The sequence below is a fragment of the Martes martes genome, assembly GCF_963455335.1.
Source record: "Martes martes genome assembly, chromosome: 1".
NCBI classification, from domain to species: domain Eukaryota; kingdom Metazoa; phylum Chordata; class Mammalia; order Carnivora; family Mustelidae; genus Martes; species Martes martes.
Genome location: NC_137888.1, coordinates 90,606,648 through 90,626,847, shown reverse-complemented (window position 1 = coordinate 90,626,847; position 20,200 = coordinate 90,606,648). Strand labels below are relative to the sequence as shown.

Here is a 20,200-nt window from a genome sequence, read left to right as displayed (position 1 = left end):
TGCTCTCGGGTGACATGGGAAGCCATCCACAGGGAGGGGCTGCATCTCTGAACTCACTACAAAGCCACCAAAATAGTACAGGGGAGGCTGTTCACAGGGAGGAGTCATACTGGAGGAGTCCACTTCCCTCTTGGGTAAGCAGAAAAGCCGCTCACGAGGTGGTGCCAGATAGGTGACAAGGAAGGCTGCTAGTTCTGGGTTCTGGGGTCGCCATGCTTGTACCATGGACGTCTGGAGCTGGGAAAGCCTCTGTGTGGACTTGGTCCTGGGGGAAATCATGCTGTAGGAATCTAATTGCTAGAGAAACTACACTGCAGGAGCATGGTGACACGAGCACCCACTTGGGAGAGAAATCCACTTCTCCAGTGTCCATCTAGGGTCCTCTCATGACAGGGATCAGATCAGCATCAACAAATTGGCAAAAGAGATATTTACAGGGCTCTAGTCCATTATCCCAAAGTAAGCAGTGAAGAGTGGATTTGAGGCTGAGGGGCAATATATTGATAACTGGCATATTATCATCTTAACTGTATTTTCATGCTTTTTTCCCCCACTCCTGGCCTTTTACATTATTTTGGATCTTTTGAAATTGCAGTCAGTATTCCCATTGCGTTATAAGGTATTAATGACTATGATTGTCTTTTGGGAGAATTTCCACTTATAAAGGGAATAGAACTTGGGAGACTCAAAGCAATAATGGTATAAAGGCAATATTTCAAGCATACCCTCGTCTTCAAATCAAGACTCTACCGCTTGCTAGCTATATGACTTTGAACAGGTCAATTGAAACTTCCCGTGCCTTAGTTTCTTCAACTAAAAATGGGCATCTTATTAGTTACTGCCCTTGTAAGATTCCTGTGAACATTAAGTGAAATAATATAGGTGAAGCCTCTAGCATAGGACCTGATACCTAATAAGAATTTGATACATTTTCTTTATTGATAATATTTTACTGTTATTATTCCAATATTATTCCACTTAACAGCTCTATGCTATAGAAGTTAGTATTGTCCTTATTTTCTGTAAGAGGAGTCTGTGGCCTAAACTCTGGCATTGACAAAAGGAATCTGGAGCACAGACCTAAAGAGTTCAAATGACTTAGCTGGTCTCACATAACTAGTAAGAGATGGGCCCTACGCGAGGAGTGTCCACGTTATTCAGTTGTTCGTGTTGTTACTATTTCTAGGTGTCATCTCCCTTGTTCAAATAGCGTTCAAATCATGTTCCCTAGGCAGCGTATTCTTTTTTGTAAATTCAGTTGGCCAACATATAGCACATTGTTAGTTTCAGATGTAGAGTTCAGTTATTGATCAGCTGCATATAACACCCAATGCTCATCCCATCACGAGCCTTAATCCCATCACCCTATTACCCCAACCTCCCCCACCACCTCCCCTCCAGCAACCCTCAGTGTGTTCCCTGTGTAGTTGAGAGTCGCTCATGGTTTGTCTTATGCCGAGCAAAATAAGTCAATCAGAGAAAGACAATGATCATACGGTTTCACTGATATGTGGAATATAAGGAGTAGCACAGAGGATCATAGGGGAAAGGAGGGAAAACTGAATGGGAAGGAATCACCTAGGCAGCTTATTCTTATACTTACTTCTGAAATCAGCCATTTTACTATAATATTACCCATTTTTATCACTTTCATTGAAAATTGTTCATCTCCTTTTCAGGAGGATGCTGCTGGATTAAAAAAAAAATGTTACTGTAAAACAGCACTTAAAAAAGCCTCAATTACCAACATATCCCCCCTCCACATTTTCATTACCATAGTCTACATTAAATCTTTGTGCTGCATTTTACACACACTCCTGCAATCCCCAAAATTACAGCGTGTGGAAGGTTATTTGGCAATTGTGTGATGAGAGGCATTCTGCCAGACTTACTTTCAATATTCTAAACTATCACTTGGAACTAGGGACAGTTTTCAAACACTCCATAATCCCCTGGTGACTTTTTAGTCTTACCTACTGGGTTTTTAATGTCCTTTTGTATTCTCTTTCTTTTCCTTTCAAGTTAAAACATCTTTCATACTCTCTCTTTAGCTTCCAAGTTGTTCCCTGTGGGTTCTCAAACAGCTTGAAACCCCTCTTTGATATGCCGTATTCAAAAACCTGGCAAAGACTTAGAAATGTCTCTGGGTCAGGTTTCGCCAGGAAATCCCTAGAACCCATTCATACTGTATCTATAAAATCTTTAAAATTTCCAGTGTAGGGAAAATGCTGCATTAGTGGTACCTCAGGTGAATTGTATGGTTCTTGTTGTTGTTCTGTCAGAGACAAAATGAGTGGGACAATTAAAGAGATGATTTTATTGCAGGCTATTGCATAGGGAGAGTATTTATTAAAGAGGAACTCTGAGAGAAAAGGAAGCAGGCTTGAGCTGTTACAGAGGCAGGTTCATGAATCCGTGAGTCTTACTAGACTTCTGGGGAAGGGTACAGAGGGTCTTATCTCAGAGTATGACACGAAAGAGAAGAGGAATTTCTTAACTGTCTCTGCTTTCCAGGAGTGCAGGGCTCAGGTAAAGTTTGACATTGTCAGTCCCCTGCTTTTGTTCTGGAAATATTGCTCATCATGGAACGACCCAGAGGTGATCATAAACCTTCTGGGGGGACAAAGTAGCGTCTCAGAAGTGGTCTTTCAAGGATTCTTTTTGGTGTTGCTTCTGTAAAACCAATTGAACCATACATTGTGAGTTGGAGACAAAGGTCAGTTGTTCTGGACTCTGGAGATCCTGCGAGAAAAGATACAGCTGCAGGCACATAGGGTCTAGACAGGGATTTGAGCTGTCAAGTTTTGGTTCTCAGTTGTAGTCAGGTGTGAGAAGAATTGGGAGGCTTACTTTGGAGTATTGTAGTCAGAAACTAAATGAAACTGGAAGAATTGCACATCTGTAAGAATTGGCAATTTGTTCATGTTAATAATCTCCAGTCCAGGGACGCCTGGGGGGCTCAGTCAGTTGGGTGGCTGCCTTCAGCTCAGGTTATGATCCGGGCGTCCTGGGATCGAGTCCCACATCAGGCTCCTTGTTTGGCAGGGAGCCTGCTTCTCCCTCTGCCTCTGCCTGCCACTATGCCTGCCTGTGCTTGCTCTCTCTCTCTCTGACAAATAAATAAATTAAAAAAAAAAAAATCTCCAGTCCAGTCTATAGGTCGGTTCCGAAACTGGTGTTTCCAAAGAAGGGGAGGAAGTCAATTAAAAATCTACCAGATGAGACAGAATTTGTGTATCCATTGGTAACCCACAATTTAAAAAGAGGGGCAAAATAATTCAAAAATGGTGGATCTGACAATTTGTGGTTTTCATTGCAACACAAAATTCTCTATATAGTTCTTAAACTACAGATGAAAATACGCACATAGACTGCTGGTAAAAATCTAACTCACTGTATCTTTGCTTTTGGATATAATCTTAAATGTAGTACCAAAAAGAAAGAAAGTCCCTGATATTTCTGGAAAAGTTCTTATTGGAACAAATAATTATAATACAAAAAGAAAGCATATATAGATATATTCATTCTAAGTAAGAAATGAGAGATTGTTACATGTGATATACTCCAGGAAATTTTAGATAACTAAAGAATGAGGATAAAAGAGACATCTTAGAAGTGGAATTCCTTCCTATTATTTATATCTTTATATAATGGCATAAATTATCTTGAAAGTCACACACACTCACACACACACATATATATATCAAAATTTGGATCCTAGAAGACAGACATCATTAATATGTGAAAAAAATTTTTTAAAAAGGTTCAACAGATGTTCCACTATGTCATCAGGGAAATGCAAAGTAAAACAACAATGAGATATCACTGTTCACCTATTAGAATGGCCAAAATCCAGAACACTGACAATACCAAACGTTGATGAGGATGTGGAACAGGAACTCTCATTCGTTGCTGGTGGGAATGCAAAATGATACAGCTACTTTGGAAGACAGTTGGCAGTTTCTTACAAAAGGAAGCATACTCTTACCACATATTCCAACAATCATGCTTCTTGGTATTTAACCAGAGGAGCTGAAAACTTATGTTCACACAAAAGCCTGTGCATAGATGTTTAAAGCAACTTTATTCATAATTGCCCAAACTTGGAAGCAACTAAGATGTCCTCAATAAGTGAATATATAAATAAACTGTGGTACATCCAGATGATGGGGTACTATTCAGCTCTAAAAAGAAATGAGCTATGAATCCATGAAAAGACACATGGAGGAATCTTAAATGAATATTACTAGGTGAAAGAAGCTAGCCTGAGAAAGGACATACTGATGATTCCAAATACATGACATTCTGGAAAAGGCAAAACTATGGTGAAAAGAGCAGTGGTTGCCAGAAAAGAGGAGAAGAGATGAAAAGGAAGAGCACTGAGGATTTTTGGGGGACAGTAAAAATACTCTGTATGATATAACAATGGAGGATATATGCCATTACTCTTTTGTCCAAACCTATAAAATGTATACCACCAGTAGTGAACCCATAGGTAAACAATGTACTTTTTTTTTTTTTTTAAAGATTTTATTTATTTATCCGACAGAGAGAGATCACAGGTAGGCAGAGAGGCAGGCAGAGAGAGAGGAGGAAGCAGGCTCCCTGCTGAACAGAAAGCCCAATGCGGGGCTCAATCCCAGGACCCTGAGACCATGACCTGAGCTGAAGGCAGCGTCTTAACCCACTGAGCCACCCAGGTGCCCTAAAAAATGTACTTTGAGCAATTATGATGAATCAATGTAGATTCATCCCTGGGAAAAACTATGCCATTCTGGTGAGTGATGTTGACAAAGGGAGAGGCTAAGTATGTGTGGAGGCAGGGTGGGAAATCTTTGTACCTTCTTTTCAATTTTATTTTAAACCTAAAACTGCTCTTAAAAAAATTAAGTCTTTATCCCAAATAAGGCCCAAATAAATTAAATAAATTAAATTAAATAAATTAAAATCAAAAATTAAAAAAAAATTGAGTCTTAAAAAAAAGTTCAACAGGTCCTAAACTACTATTATGTAACAGTTATATGAAGACTGTTGAAGAATTTCAACCGGTCCTCACCACCCTGCCAACAACCTGTTGCTTTGCTACCTGATTATTACTCAGTGATGGCTGAAATTAAATGACAACTTGGTAATACTGCTCTAGAGTCTAGATTCAGGAATTAGAAACTTGGTGTCAAGACATGGGCAGTGGATAATAGCATGAGCACCACCTGGGATAATGTTAGAAATGTGGCATCACAGACCCCAACTCAGATCTATTGAATCAGAATCTACCTTTTAAAGAGTTTTCTGGGTAATTCTTGCACACATCGTATTTTGAAAAGCACTTATCTAGAGGACTCAGAATAAAATAGGATAAAGGATGTGAATTAGAAAGTTTTCAGAATAGTATATATTCATTGATGAACAACAGCTGGTCATTGCAGTGCTCTTTTTAGATGGCCATCAAGTCCTTTCTTGCTAGGGTGCCTTTGTGAGGTTTTTGCCACTATTGTTTGTCTGATACAGTTTGTTGCTAATCAGGGGACAAGGGAAGCATCAGATGACAAAAGATCAGCTTTGCTTTATCAAGTTTATCAAATCATTTTATTTCAGTGAAAATGTTTTAATAAAAAAAGTTTTAATACCTTCATGACCACCATATCTTTCATTTTCATTACTTTTAAAACACCTTTTGGGTATCATTATAACAAACCTTGTTGGGCAGCCAGCTATAGAACGAAGTAATGAATGGATAAATGTCATATTTTCCCAGGTAGGAAATAGTAAGTGTAAATGGTTACCAATAATGCTAGATGTCGATTTTAAGGGCTGTGGTAAGTGGATGCATATATGGATATATGACACGGTGAACCATCTTTCTTTCACCATTACAGAGCCATCCAGTCTCTGGAATGCAAGAATTCCAAAGTTTGAGAAGTGAGCCCACCCAGCTTAGCCCAATTTGTATTCCTGGAGGTATCTTCACTCACTTGTTCATTTATTCAACAAATATATTTTTTGAAGTCCTCCCATGATGCCCTGTTGGGTGCTGTGGGAATATGAGGTATAGTGGCAGACAAGGTCTTTGCTTTTATTGAGTTTATCACCCAGGGGAGAAACAGATAATAAGTGTATGAAGATAAGTTTGGATGGTGATATTAATAAGAGGTATGAAGAAAATAAAGTACAATAACGTGATAAGACATGACTAGGGGAGCATCAGTGAAGGTTCCTCTGATTTTTTGGTCTGAATCTGAAAGATAGAAAAGCAGTCTCATGAAGTGTTAGGGGCAGGACAGTCCAAGGACAAGGTCCAGAAGTGTAAAGCTACTGAGTTGAGAACAGAGTTGATGTGTTCTGGGGTCAGAAAGAAAGTTACTGTTGCTGGGGTAGTATGAGAGAGATGGAGACTAGTACGGATGAGGTTGAGAGGGGCATGGATAGGGATCACATTATGTGGGGCCATGCAGCCTGGACAAAGACTTTGAGTTTAAGTGAATAGAAGCCTTCAGAGGCCATATACATTAGCTGTTACTAGCCCTTCTAAGAGAACTACTCTTTAAGATTAAAGATTTAAGAAAACAAGTTTGAGACTTGAGGTCCCACATAGCACCTTTATGGGAATTGAGAGGGCTTTAAGATAAGCTATACATTTGAATAAACATGAGTTTTCTTTACAAGGAATAACCAACAGACTCTAGTCACAAACCACAAACCTTGACACACCGGTTTGTTTGACTCAAGGAGAACACTTTGCCCTTCACAATTGTCTTGAGGTAAACAATATACTTTGTGGCAAGTGTATCAGTCAGGGTTCAGGAAAGCAGAACCAGCAGGACCATATATTGAAATTTATGACAAGGAATTTGCTTATGGGATTGTGGGGGCTTGACCAAGCAAGTCCAAAATGAGTAGGGCTAAATCAGGAAGGGAAGATCCTGGGCAGACCGAGCACTGGTCTAATGCCCTTGTCTGCAGGCAGTCAGGAGAGGACAGAATGAAACTCCATGAAACTCACCCAAGTTATTCTGGATAATCTCTTTTACTTAAAGTCCATTGATTAGGGAGTTTAATTACATCAGCAAAATCCCTTCAGAGCAACACCTAGATTAATGTTTGATTGAATAATTGGGAACTTTAGCCTTGCCAGTTAATACTTCAAGAAAGCAAGTTATCACAGCAAGGTTAAAGACATTCCTTTATAATCTTAAACAAGCTCAATAAACGTTAATGGTCTCTTAGATGTTTCACACAATCATTGCAGACTCACTCACATTATCGTATGACAGCATTATGCCATTAACCTAGCAGATGTTGTTACTCTGAATAGTAAGAGGAATTGATCAGTATTACCCGTTTAGAAGATGTTAGGTTAATGACATCATTTTTGCAACATAAAAGAGTTTGCCAGTGAAGCCAAGAGGTTGCTTAATGGGCCTCATCTCTTTTGAGTATTAGTAGTTGCTGGGAGTTTTAGTGTTCTGGGGGAAAAGTGGAAGCCAGATTGCAAGCAGGCAGCATTTCTGGGTAAACATTTCAGGTGCCTTTCCTAAAAAAGATCTCAAAAGAAAAGGACCCAACTCTAAAACTCCAATAGTTTGCTGAGATTGATATTCTCATTCTGAATAAATAACTATTTTTATGAATAATTATGTATCTGTAGTTTTATATACATGTATTTTAGAGACCTCCCCAAATTGTAAGCTTTGGGCCCAGGGAACAAGGATCTGCCCCTGTATGTGAATTTTTTTATCATTTTTTTAACTCAAAAAAATTAAATATTCAGGTAAGACTGTCTCTTGTTAAATCTGCAAGGGCCTAACAGTTAGTCATTGGTTCACTGTCCTGAAACCCAGTCAGTTATGATGCAAATTCCTCATATAGTTGAGAAATATATCAGTAAAACAGTGAGAGTTTATTTCAAAAGGAACATTCTAGCTTTCACAGTGGATCTCAGGAGAGCTCTAAGGCATTCAGAAAGACTCGTCATTCTCAAATGTTAATCTGCAGTCATACGGGACAGAATCAACTGATGTACGGAGATCCATAGACCTTGTACTGCTGGTATTAGGCAAATGCAAAGTATTTTCATTTGTAGCTTTGCTTAAGAGGTAGTTCTAGGTTTATTCATTTTTGTCCTATTGCAAGAAAACAAAATACACACTAATCAAATATTGAGCACATAAGAAATTATCCAGTGAGAAGTCTCCCTCACTTCCTCAATATGGACTTGTCCAGTTCCCAGTATCACCTACTTCTGGCACCCACTTCTCCAAGTCTCTGTGTATTCTCTGAGGTTTTCTCTATACATTGATGATTTTAGATTTTGACCTCTGCTTTCTTTGGGTTTGGATTTGCCTGCTATGCTTTTCTAATCCTTCTATTTCAAATTTTTAGAATCACTTCATTTTAGATGTGTGTTGGGTTTTACTTTTGATTCAATTGAAAAGTCATTTTTTTTTTTATCATGAAATTGGGCACATTTGATCACTATATTAGATATTTTGGTTTGGTACTTCTCACACTTTTTTTTTTTTTTTTAAAGATTTTATGTATTTATTTGACAAAGAGAGATCACAACTAGGCAGAGAGGCAGGCAGAGAGAGAGGAGGAAGCAGGCTCCCTGCTGAGCAGAGAGCCTGATGCGGGGGCTCGATCCCAGGACGCTGGGATCATGACCTGAGCCGAAGGTAGCGGCTTTAACCCACTGAGCCACCCAGGAACCCCTCTCACACTCTTTTATGCCATGTATTATTTATATGTTTTTTGAAGTTTTCACTGGATCTGTAATTTTTTTGTTGTTTTTACTTCAGGAGGGTGTTATATATTTGTTCTAGTGGTACCTTTATACTCATAAGTTTATATAATTCTTCTAGCCCTTCAGTTTTCTAGGACAGTAACTATTACATCCATGCTGACTGATGACAAAATGAGCATGTTTCTTCATTCCTCTTCTTTTCTACTAACTAATGTTATTCAATAATTCTATCTTTCTTTGAGCTGTTTTTATTTTGTTACATTTACTTCTACGGCCATTATGACTTGTTGTTTTAAGTCCTTTGCCTCTTAGCTGTCACTGATTTATCATGAATGAAGCTGCTTCTCCCTCACTCTTCCAGTTTTTGTTAGTTTTATTATTTCTACATTGTCAGGCATGTGGCTTCTACCTTGTTTTGTTATCCTAAACTGAATATTATTTAAATCCCACTTCTACTTTTAAAAACATTCAGGGCTCACTACTAAACCTTTTTCTAAAATTTCCCCAGTCATGTACTAATTTATTTTGTAGAAATTTCCTCAAAAAGTTCTCTTAGAGGGGCACCTCGGTGGCTCAGTGGGTTAAGCCTCTGCCTTCTGAGCCCCACATCGGGCTCTCTCTCTGCTCGTGAGGAGCCTGCTTCCCATCCCCTCTCTCTGCCTGCCTCCTCTGCCTGCTTGTGATCTCTGTCTGTCAAAAAAATAAATAAAATCTTAAAAAAAAAAAAAGTTCTCTTAGAAACACTAGTCCCTAAATTCCCCGCATGTTGAAACTCTTTGTAACTTTAAGATTTGTGTCACAGTTTCAGTCTATATCATATCCATATCTCATACATTGTTTCCTTGAATTCCTTGTTGGTGTTGCCCTGCTGCCTTCTGGTATCAATCATTACTATGAAGATAGATAATGTAAGATATCCATTTCTCTCCTTTTGAGTGACTTGATTGTTGGGTCCCCCCAAAATTGGGTACCCCAATAATGGGTCCGTGGTTAAAGGAGCGAGACTGATACAAAGCGAAGGTCAAACAAAGCTTTATTTCACGCCAAGCATCAGGAATCAAACCGACCCGTCAAACAGACCGGTCGGGACCGCCCCTACAGAGAGGACAACCCCTCCCTGCTTTCCAGACTAACTTTTATAGAGCAAAGGCCATGTGGTTGGGCCTGGCCACACACAGGTGGCCAATAAGATTGTAACACACACAGGAAACTCCACAGTGATGCTAGGTGACCAATTGAATTACAATTTACCCTAGTAGACATTTGAACCAGCCTATCACCTAGTTCAGAATTGGCACCCAAAAGGTGCTCAAAGGGCGGGGCCCATACTCGGTAGCTAGAGACAGTATGCGCCCCCACTGATTGAATACCTCCACCTGGCCTGACACACCCTTGTATTTGGGCGGTTACCTGGGACAGGTTTCCTGGACTTGCTTTTAAATAAGTTCCCCTGGGGGGGGCGGCAAGGTCAATTTAAGTTTTGCAACAAAATGGCAGTTCAACTGGGGTGGGGCCGCTCTGGCTGAATAGGCCGTTACATTGATCATTTTGTCTGACTGCCAAAGGAATCTTTGAAGTCTCATAATTTTACTAAGATTTGCTTCGTTTGACTATTCTCACTCTCTTCTTCCTGGTGTCACAGTATGTCCTTTCTGTATATGTCATATTGTCTCTGATGTAAGGAATACTTCATACATGTGATGCTTTCAAATATTTGTTCTTCTCTGGCATTCTTAAGGAGTCATGTGATGCTTGTGTTGTTGGATCTATTTCTTTTTCAGTATCACTTTCCTCTCTCATGTCTTCTCTTACTTTTCATCTTGTTATTTTTGCTTCTCTCATCTGTAAATTCTGCTCCCCATTAGGTTGCCCCATAGTCTATTCTTGCTTGAGAGATTTTTCCTGAGTTCTGCCAGCTCACTTTCCTCACTTCCTGTTGTGCCATTTCCTGACTTTTTTCACTTCTGTTCTGTGATCTTGCTTCATAGAGATAAGTGCTCTTTCAAGTTTTACAATTTAATTTGTGACAGAGTGCTCAGTAACAATATGTATCTGGCCAATGGCAATATTTCTCTGGTGGTAGTCTGTGTATTGATTAGTTCTGTTCTTTTTAAAATTTGTTTTGTTATGCTTCTATTTTTTGCTTATAGTCCTCTGTGTCCCTGCTATGCCACTTTTTAAAAAAATGTTTATTTCCTCCCTTAATTATTTAGTCTTAATGAGTTGGGGTTTTTAGACTTGAAATTTATAGTAGGTTCTGAGGTGACAGCTTGTGACATGGGTTTGGAATGGCCTTCAATTTTTACAACCTGTGGCGGCAGACTGTTCTTAGCAAAAAATGGCTCATGTGCGTGATTCTTTATGTAGTCCTGCCTCATCTCTTTCACTGAATGTAACGGGGTATTGTGGAGGGCCTTTGCGTCTAGCCTTATTCACCTCTGTTTACATCCATTGATATGAATGAAAGATAAAGTATTTGTACTACAGGGTGGGCCCCTCACCTTTAGTGCGTGTCTTTTTGCTAGAACTTTCTGAGATGCTATGGCAGCTGGCATTCTTACACTTTCCATACTCATCACTTTATCTTGCGTAACTTCTGCCCACTGTGAGCTCTTCTCCACATTTTGCAGGCTGCAATTTACCTCTATCTTTGGGCTTTACTCGTGTGAAGTCTGTTTGCCAAATTATATTTTTCTCATTTTCCCTGTTGTTCTTGTATAATATCCAAGAGAAAAAGTGGAAAGATATTGACTTATACAATCATGTTGGCATGGGAAGTGGAGAGGGTTTTTTTTTTTTTTTTCCCCAACCCAAATATATAAAGATGGCATGATACTGTGAAGTTGTTCAGCTTTTCTGTAGTTTATGTCATATTCCTTGGGCTCGGCATTTAAAGTGTTCCTTTGTCTTGCTCCAACCTCATTCTCTCTATATTTTGAACTTTGGTCACATTGTACTAAATTATTTGGAATAATCCAAATAAGGGCTCTTGTTTCTCCACACATTTATTTACTTTGTTCCCTGTAGTTGACATTTCCTTCCCCCCTTGCCAACTCTTCCTCATGTCCATGGTCCTTCTTATAAACTTAAAATCCCACCTGGACTTCAATATCTACGTCAAATAGTGTTTAAATCTTAAAGCTTTTCCTCTGATCTCTGCATTTTCTTAGAATCTCTTGATATGTTTCACCACAGCTTCTGTTGCTCATATTTTCTTAGAACTGTATCTTATTGTACTTGAACTTTTGGTTATTTGGGCACTGTTCCTCTTTTCTACCAGTTGGAAGAAAGTCTGTGACTTAGTCATATTTGTGCCCCTTTTACGCCTGAGCATAGAACATTGTGCATAATATACATTCAGTAAACATTTGTTGAAATGATAAAATTAAGCAAAAGGCCAAAATTATTTTCTTGAATGCATGGCACAATTTCCTCCTACTTCTCACTGATGCATAATATAGCCACTCATGGGGATAATTTGGCTCTTTTTTTCTGAAGCCACAGATCCCTGCAGATCCAAGAATCTTACAAGGACATGATTGCAGATGCACTTGTTTAGTCATGCAGACAGTCAAACTGTGTTTTGATTATTTTAATTGTCTTATTTCAATACAGAATAATTTGTTCTTGGCTTTTTATGAGTCTTTGATAGCTGTTAAGTAGATTAAAAAGCAAAAGTGGAAAACACAAGCTTCTTTAGTCTTCTGCTGTGAAATGGTGGATCTCTATCATGATATAAATACATTAATAGAACAAACTCTGTGAAAATCTAACTTTTTAATTTAAATTGAAGTAAAAGGAATAGCAGGAGCTTCAGAGAAAATTCCCCCAAATACACTCTCGGTTTTAGAAACTTACAAATTTTTGGATGAGTTGAAACAAGAATTTTCTCCCCACTATTTCATTTAATTGAGTCTCTTACCAAGTATAATTTCCATGTCATTTTCTTCATCATTTCGTAGCTTTGAAAGCCATATTTGATGAGAAAAACCTGTTCCCCAAAGAAATTCTGGATCGGGAACGAAGAGCCAAGCAATTATGTCAAGAAACAAGTAGTGAAGTGAAGATAAAAAGAAATAAGAAGCAATTATAATTGAAAGAGAAATAAATATTTCATTGTCACATGAAGTATGAATATAGAACACATATACGGAATCAAGAATTCTGCACCATTCTTTTACTTTATATTTAAACTTCAGGAAGTTTTGTTTTCAGACAATGTCTTAGTGCTGCTTTTATCCATCACCTTTCACTTTCTGTGTATTCTCAATAAAAGATAGATCGACTAAAGAGGAGGCAGTAACAACTGTCATCATTTGTTCTCAAGTGGTTTTATGTAAAAATGTACATTTTCAGAACAAAGTATTCTAACCAGTTGCACTTCTGGTTACTTCGACAGACAAATATTTTTGATCAATTTTTATTATAAAAGCTGCCTTGTAGTTAAATATGAAAAACACAAACACAGTGACTATCAGCAAACTTAACCGAGAAAGCCATTTCTACGTATTTGCACACTTTCTAGTTTCTTTTATTTAATATTTTTGAAGATTTTATTTATTTACTTAGAGTAGGAGCAGGGGATGGCAGAGAAGCAGAGAGAGAGGGCAAAGCAAACTCCCCGCTGAGCAGAGAGCCTGATGCAGGGCTTGATCCCAGGACCCTGAGACCATGACCTGAGCCGAAGGCAGATGCTTAACCGACTGAGCCACCCAGGTGTCCCTCTAGTTTCTTTTAAAATGATTCTGTAAATGTAAGTAGGACTGTTCTCATTCATTGTCACAGACCTACATCTATTCTTCTGTGTACTTACTGAGAAATTACTGCACATGTTCTACTCCTGTATTTGGTTTTACATATTCTTGAGAGGCATAGCACAACCAAAGAGGTAATAACCTTGGAAATAAAAAAATCGAAGAAACTGAACCTCTATATATAGGACTCACTCTATGTAGAAGCTCAAGTAGGAAATGTTTGGCTCTGAAACACAATGCCTCACTTTTTCTATCCATTTTTCTTTACAAATATCATCATCTACAAGGTAACCAGTATTCTTATGCTTCTTTATTTACTGTTCTGTAGGAGTTATTAATAAATTCATTCATATAACTTTAATTATTTACTTCACATTTGCATTTTAAAGAGTTCTTAGAAAGATGTGGTGTTTTTTTTTTTTTTTTAAAGATTTTATTTATTTATTTGACACAGAGAGATCACCAGTAGGCAGAGAGGCAAGCAGAGAGAGAGAGAGAGAGAGAGAGAGGGAAGCAGGCTCTCCACTGAGCAGAGAGCCTGATGCAGGGCTCTGAGGATCATGGACCTCAGGATCCCAGGACCCTGAGATCATGGCCTGAGCTGAAGGCAGAGGCTTAACCCATTGAGCCACCTAGGTGCCCCCAAAATGTGATATTTTAAGAGGAATTTTGGTATTGCACACAATTAAAGAAGTAACAATATATAGGAACATACTCTGTTCAGTAACTGTAAAACTTCTTTCTGTTTAAGCCTCTCAAGAATCATTTTAGGGTTAAAATCTGAGATTTGGATCCATCAGAAGAATGCCCAAATGTCTATGACAGAGTTGAGATTGGAGTCCAGGTCTGTTTTACTCCAAAGACCATGGCTCTGCGCTTCAACTTTTCCTTCACTTCTTTTTATTACTATAAAGTCAATGGGATGAACTCCAGCAATAGAATTTCTAGCATCAGTGAAGCAGATGTTTCCGTTGGTGGAGAGGGTGGCCGAGGAAAGGTTTCAGAAGATGCTGCCTATTCCAGCTACCGTTAGGTGCGTCCTGGTCAGGCACTGTGACTGCTACGTATACTGCTTTTCTCTCCCCTTGAATGGCAATCACATACGGAAAAGGTATAAAAGAAATATATATTTGCACCAATCAACAAATGTTGGAGAAAGTTATCGGAGTGATAAAGGCTCTGGAGACCATGTTGCAGAGGAACAGGCAAAGAAATGGGGAAGTCTGGCATAAGAAAGAGAATTCATGGGAGACATAACCTATTCTCAAATATTTCAAAGCTGCCATGAAGAAAAAGAATAGAAGTTGAAACAATGAACACAATTTTAAGAAGGCAGAGTCTAGAACTCCTTCCTAATACTGACTGAATCAGGAAGAGCTGTCTCATCCTCCCTCTCCTTCCCATCTTGGTGCAGAGAAATTGGTGGTAGGCCTGCTGCTTGGCTATGAAAGGAAGGAGGAGGAACAGAGAAAAGACCCAGCAGAGAATCTCACTGGATCCATGAGCCTGGACTGGGCAGTGGGAGGGGGATTTAGGTGGTAGAAAGGCAGAGAGGGCAAATGGAGGAGATGGCCAGCATAGTAGGGAGGTTGGTTACATTGAGCAAATTAATACTTAGTAAGTAAACAAATAAATCAGTGAATATATTGAGGATGAGAGGCGAGTATCTCATTTTTATAGATGGTATTTATAATGTATCAAAGGAGGAAAAGTAGAAAGAACCTGGAGATGTTAGATTGGGTTAGAGATACCCGCGTGAATTCATCGTTGCAAACAGAGAGACAGAGACAGAGAAAGGGAGGGGTGGAAGGAAAGGAGGGAGGGATGGTTGGTGGAAGAAAAAGAAAGAAAAAAAAGAGAGAGAAAAAAAGAAAGAGGGAGGGGAGGAAGGAAGAAATGTTTAAGAGTGATTAATAAATTATGTTTGCAGCTTACTCTAAAATGATTCAGAAAATACTAATTATAATGTGTGTGTATACACACACATATACCATATATATGTATTAGATACATAATGTATGTGAGTTTTTATGTTTTTTGCATCTCTATGAGAGGAAGAGGGAGAGAAAGGTTAGATATTAGACTGAACACACATATGTGGCAGAATGTTAACAACCAGGGAAACACAGAGAGAAGGAGATGCTAGTTCGTTATATTATACCAGCAACTTTTCTGTAAATTTGAAAGTATTTCAAAGTAAATTATTTTTTAAAAATGAGAAAGGATGCCTTGGCAGTTGAATAACTGTCTCACAAAGATATTGCAGAGAATTCTTGCACTGGTTGGGAGGTTTGATTAGATAATCCATCATTTCAAACTTTGAACATATGACTTTTGAATTATAGATGGATGACAGTGCAGTGGAGTGAAATCTGAGCCACATTTCCAGAAATTTAAAGGAATATTAAGATGTTAAAGAGATATAATATGGGTACCAAACACTTTGTGTAGACTCTGCTCCCCATCCATATACCCAGCCCACCATCTCTTTACCCATTCATCCACTCATCCGTCCACCTGCCCAACCAATGATTTAAGACACATGTAAGGGACTGTTATAGACACAAGGTATACACATATCAATAGGATACACTTCTTCTGCCATCAGCATTCTGGAGTGAAGACACATAAAATGCAGTGGTTTATTAGGCAAAGTTGAATGATCCGACTAGTGTTTCTGGTATAAATTGGAAATTCTTTTGCTAGACGTATTTTACTTTTTTTTACCCTTGGAAATGACTTTGAAATGATTAGTCTGAAATTGTCTCATTCATATAGACAGGGTCCTCTCTATAGCCTACCACGTGTGTAAGGCACTGTGCTGTGTATAACCCTAATCCCATCTTTAATTAACTTCAGGGCCTCTTCCGGGAAAGGAATTAAGAGAAGCTGTCTCACAAGTATATTTAATGAGAATAGAGCTTTTAGAGGTATGAAAGCCTCTTTTAATGTTACTGTTTCTAATATTTGGAATGAAAATGCACACAAAAGGAAAAAATAAAAAGACATTTGGTTATTACGTCTTATTCTTCTATCTTATAGCATCTAATTGTGCGAGGCAAGTAACAGGGTCTCGCCTATCAAATGTTCCTAGAGTTGAAGACTTTATAAGTTATTTCTGAAATTAACACTTAGGTTCAATTATTTAAGATCCATTTTTCTACAGAGAAAGGGACTTGCCACATTAAAATAGACTGTGCCAGAATTTTCAGTAGACTACTTTGTTTGTGGTATGTAGATTTACACTAAACATAATTTAACCTGTTCTCTTTTCAGAATATTTTCCTTTTACCACACAAAGCATATGGAGCAAACTGACAGAGGAAAAAAATGCCTGAAGTTAATCCATGCTCCAATAGAAGAATTAGATTTTAAGTCCTTTATTAATGAGAACATTTGCTTGTATGTTTTTAAAGTTTGGAATTAAATACATTTTTACTTTAAAAAAACTACAAAATGCTAAGAAAGATGATATTGAACTTGTAACCTCTTGCTATTATTTTTATACATGTAAGAGGTTTATTTTTTACAGTGGGGAAGTGATAGTTTCAAATTTATACCAAGACACTTTGGCTCTCAGTAATGAATTTTTTTTTTTTTTTGCTAATTCTTTAGGGATAAAATAAAGTTGTAGAAGGAACAAATTTGTGAAAATATTTAAAAGGTCTGCAGGAATATTTTGTGGACAATTGTGGTATCTTTATTGTCTATTAAAAGAGCTTAAACCAGGGAGGAGAAATTCATAGCCATTCTTTTTTACTCCTCAAGAGACAGGAAAATGTATATTCTGCTTGAACTGCTCTAACATAAGGTCCTTACAGTACAACTTCATTAAATGATCTTACTAAGACAGAGTGTCTGCTTCTGTCATTGGAAGGAAAAGCAATGGCTTGTTCCAGGTTAAATCACATTATGATCTGAGTAATATGGAGAAATAATAATTTGGTAGCCGAGGGTACTTGTGATGGATGTTTGCTGGTGTCACTACAGGGGGAGAAAAGCATTGATTGAATGATAATCTTGAACATTCAGACTTATTATTTATGAATTGCATAGTAGAATAAGAAGAAAGATTGTGCTCTCGTGCTGCATAACTCTTTTTGGAAAATGATCGCTGATAGTGTTAAGTTAAAAGCTGGAAATGAATTTGCATATGTTAGAGCAAGTAATATTATAACCCAAGATTTAGAAAACATTTAGAGACACTTATATGGGCAATTAAGAATTTTACTGAATTAAGAGGTTATGGCCTATAGCGACAATCAGGACTGGGCAGTGAGCTCTAGCCCCATTAGGACACTGAAAGAGGTTAACAAGGTTCTTGAAAAGTTTTTCTAATGAATTCTGTTTGAGGGTATCTACATTCATTTTATTTCTTTTTCATAAATTTATCAGAAACAACTACATTTAATTATAAATAGGGAATATTTGATAGTAACTGGAACAAATTTTCTATTTTTCTTCTTAGAGGCAGCTGATGAATAATACAATGTGTTAAATATCTGATTGTCATTGAGGTGATTGATTTGAACTAGAGGAATGAGATCAAAATCCGTTCAATTATGCATCCATTTTTTATTAATGAACTATTGGTAGAGAAAACCATGTAAAAGTTTAAAAGCATATAAAAGTAAAATCGATGTTTATTATCAAATTACCTATGTTTAATAGTATTGCCTTCGTATAATTTGGTAAATCAATAATCTCAATCTGGTCTTTTTGTTCAACATAGAGAGTATATTTCTCGGTATCTACCCTTTTTCCTAAGGATTAAAATGTAACCACAGGAAATTCCTGTGACAATTGTATAATTTGATGAATTGTTGAGAACTCTGTAAGTGTAGCAGCAATTTGTCTCTGCATTCTGGACTTGATTTAGTTTTATCCTTTTTCTCATAGGCATTCTGAAATATTTATGATGGCATACATTGGTAATCTGATGTGCAAGTCCTGTGAGAAACAAAAAGAACTAATTACTAGCAAATTTACAAGCCCTAGTACATCCTTCCAAATTCTGTTTCAACTTACTGTAAAAGAACTGGAGTAGTGGGTGAAATATTATAAAACTATTATGGTTTTCTCTCTCAATTCTTGCCAGTTGCATCATTGATCATTAACCCGATCATATTTGTCCTTTTATACAAAGGTAGTGAACACCTGCTTTGGGTTTAAAGGAATTAATCATACAAGTGTTCAAGATAAATAAAGTTGGCCTTGACTGATCAGGTATTTTATGTGCTAGTGTTTCCCAGCAGTCACATTTCAGTTATAACATTACAGTGAATAATCAGAAGCCAATTTGGGGTAAGTACCTTAAAATTAAATAGCTTTTGAATGAAGTACATATGCAATAATGCTGATCATGAGTGTTTAACAGAGTAAGGAAATGGTATTTCAATTCACTTTGATACAGATAATATTTAAATTTATCAAATTAACACCTTACTTTTATTCTCTTTAAATGATGTCATTGTAAATTTGAAGGCCAAATTCTTATAGGACTATGTATCATGTTGTTTGGTTCACCAGTACTTCATGCTTTCTAATGAAATAGGATTCAAAACCAAATGAGGTAAGTGAATTTTTAAGACCTTTTTTTGCTGTGAACTTTGTGTAGAAATTTTCTGGGAGAACTGGATGCTCAAATAATGTTAATTTTAGTTATTAAGATTATTAATAATAATGAGCGGATACCCCTCAGATTCTACTATAAGGGGAAAATTATATCTTTCATAATATTATTTTTTATTATTCTGACACAAACCAAATACATTAAGATGTGCCTAATGAATTGCCACTTGGTGACTTAAAAGTACTAATAACATTTTGACTACTTATATTTCTACAAATTGATATTTCTAATCAGAAATCTTCTGAGATATTGAATATATTAGAAAATGATACACAGAAATATATTTTGGACATAAAGCTTCTCTTATTGGCTTTTCCTATTGTTGCACAACAATTTACAACCTTATGTACTAATTTAATCCTCAAATAAAACATTTGTTTGAAAATATACATCTATTTTATTTTAAGATTTTATTTATTTATTTGACAGACAGAGATCACAAGTAGGCAGAGAGGCAGGCAGAGAGAGAGGAGAAAGCAGGCTCCCTGCTGAGCAGAGAGCCCGATGCGGGGCTCAATCCCAGGACCCTGAGATCATGACCTGAGCTGAAGGCAGAGGCTTTAACACACTGAGCCACCCAGGCACCCCAACAAGTGCTTTTTTAAATTGCATTTTGAGGTCTTTTTCCTTTTCAAGTTGTATATCTAAGCAAACAGAGTTTAACTACAAATATTAGCTGGCTAATGATTCTATATCTTAGTTTGAGAGAATATTTGACTTTTAGTAATCTTTATATGTAATAATGACACTTAACATGACCCATTTATGGGTCATGATGACCCTCGTAATGGTCTATAAAACACTTTAGAAATATAGTTCTTCATTTTTTAAGGCTAACAATACATTGTTCTGGAGGCTTTCATCTTTATCCCCAATGAACATTATTTGCTAGTAACCTATTAAACTAGAAGTTACTAAGGGATACTAAGATGTGTTTTTTGTAAGGTAAAAGTAGTGTCACTAAAATTTATAAGGATTTCAGAGTCAGTATTTCATGAAGTTTGTGGTAATATCGTGAAGCTCATTCTCAAGATGTAGTCAGATGGCTGAATTTCCTGCATTTTTAGTGGAGAA

General features: G+C 37.3%; 1 protein-coding gene across 1 annotated transcript in view; it reads left to right on the top strand.

Annotated features, from left to right (window-relative positions):
• The window catches only part of WDR49 (WD repeat domain 49), a gene marked incomplete at both ends in the record, with an annotated part of 129,708 nt that extends 116,875 nt beyond the window's left edge, over window positions 1–12,833 (top strand). The window contains one exon of the mRNA XM_080803291.1: window positions 12,703–12,833. Coding sequence (XP_080659417.1) covers window positions 12,703–12,833 — 131 coding nt within the window. The remainder of the gene's footprint in view (window positions 1–12,702) is intronic.
• Window positions 12,834–20,200: the final 7,367 nt, after the last annotated feature.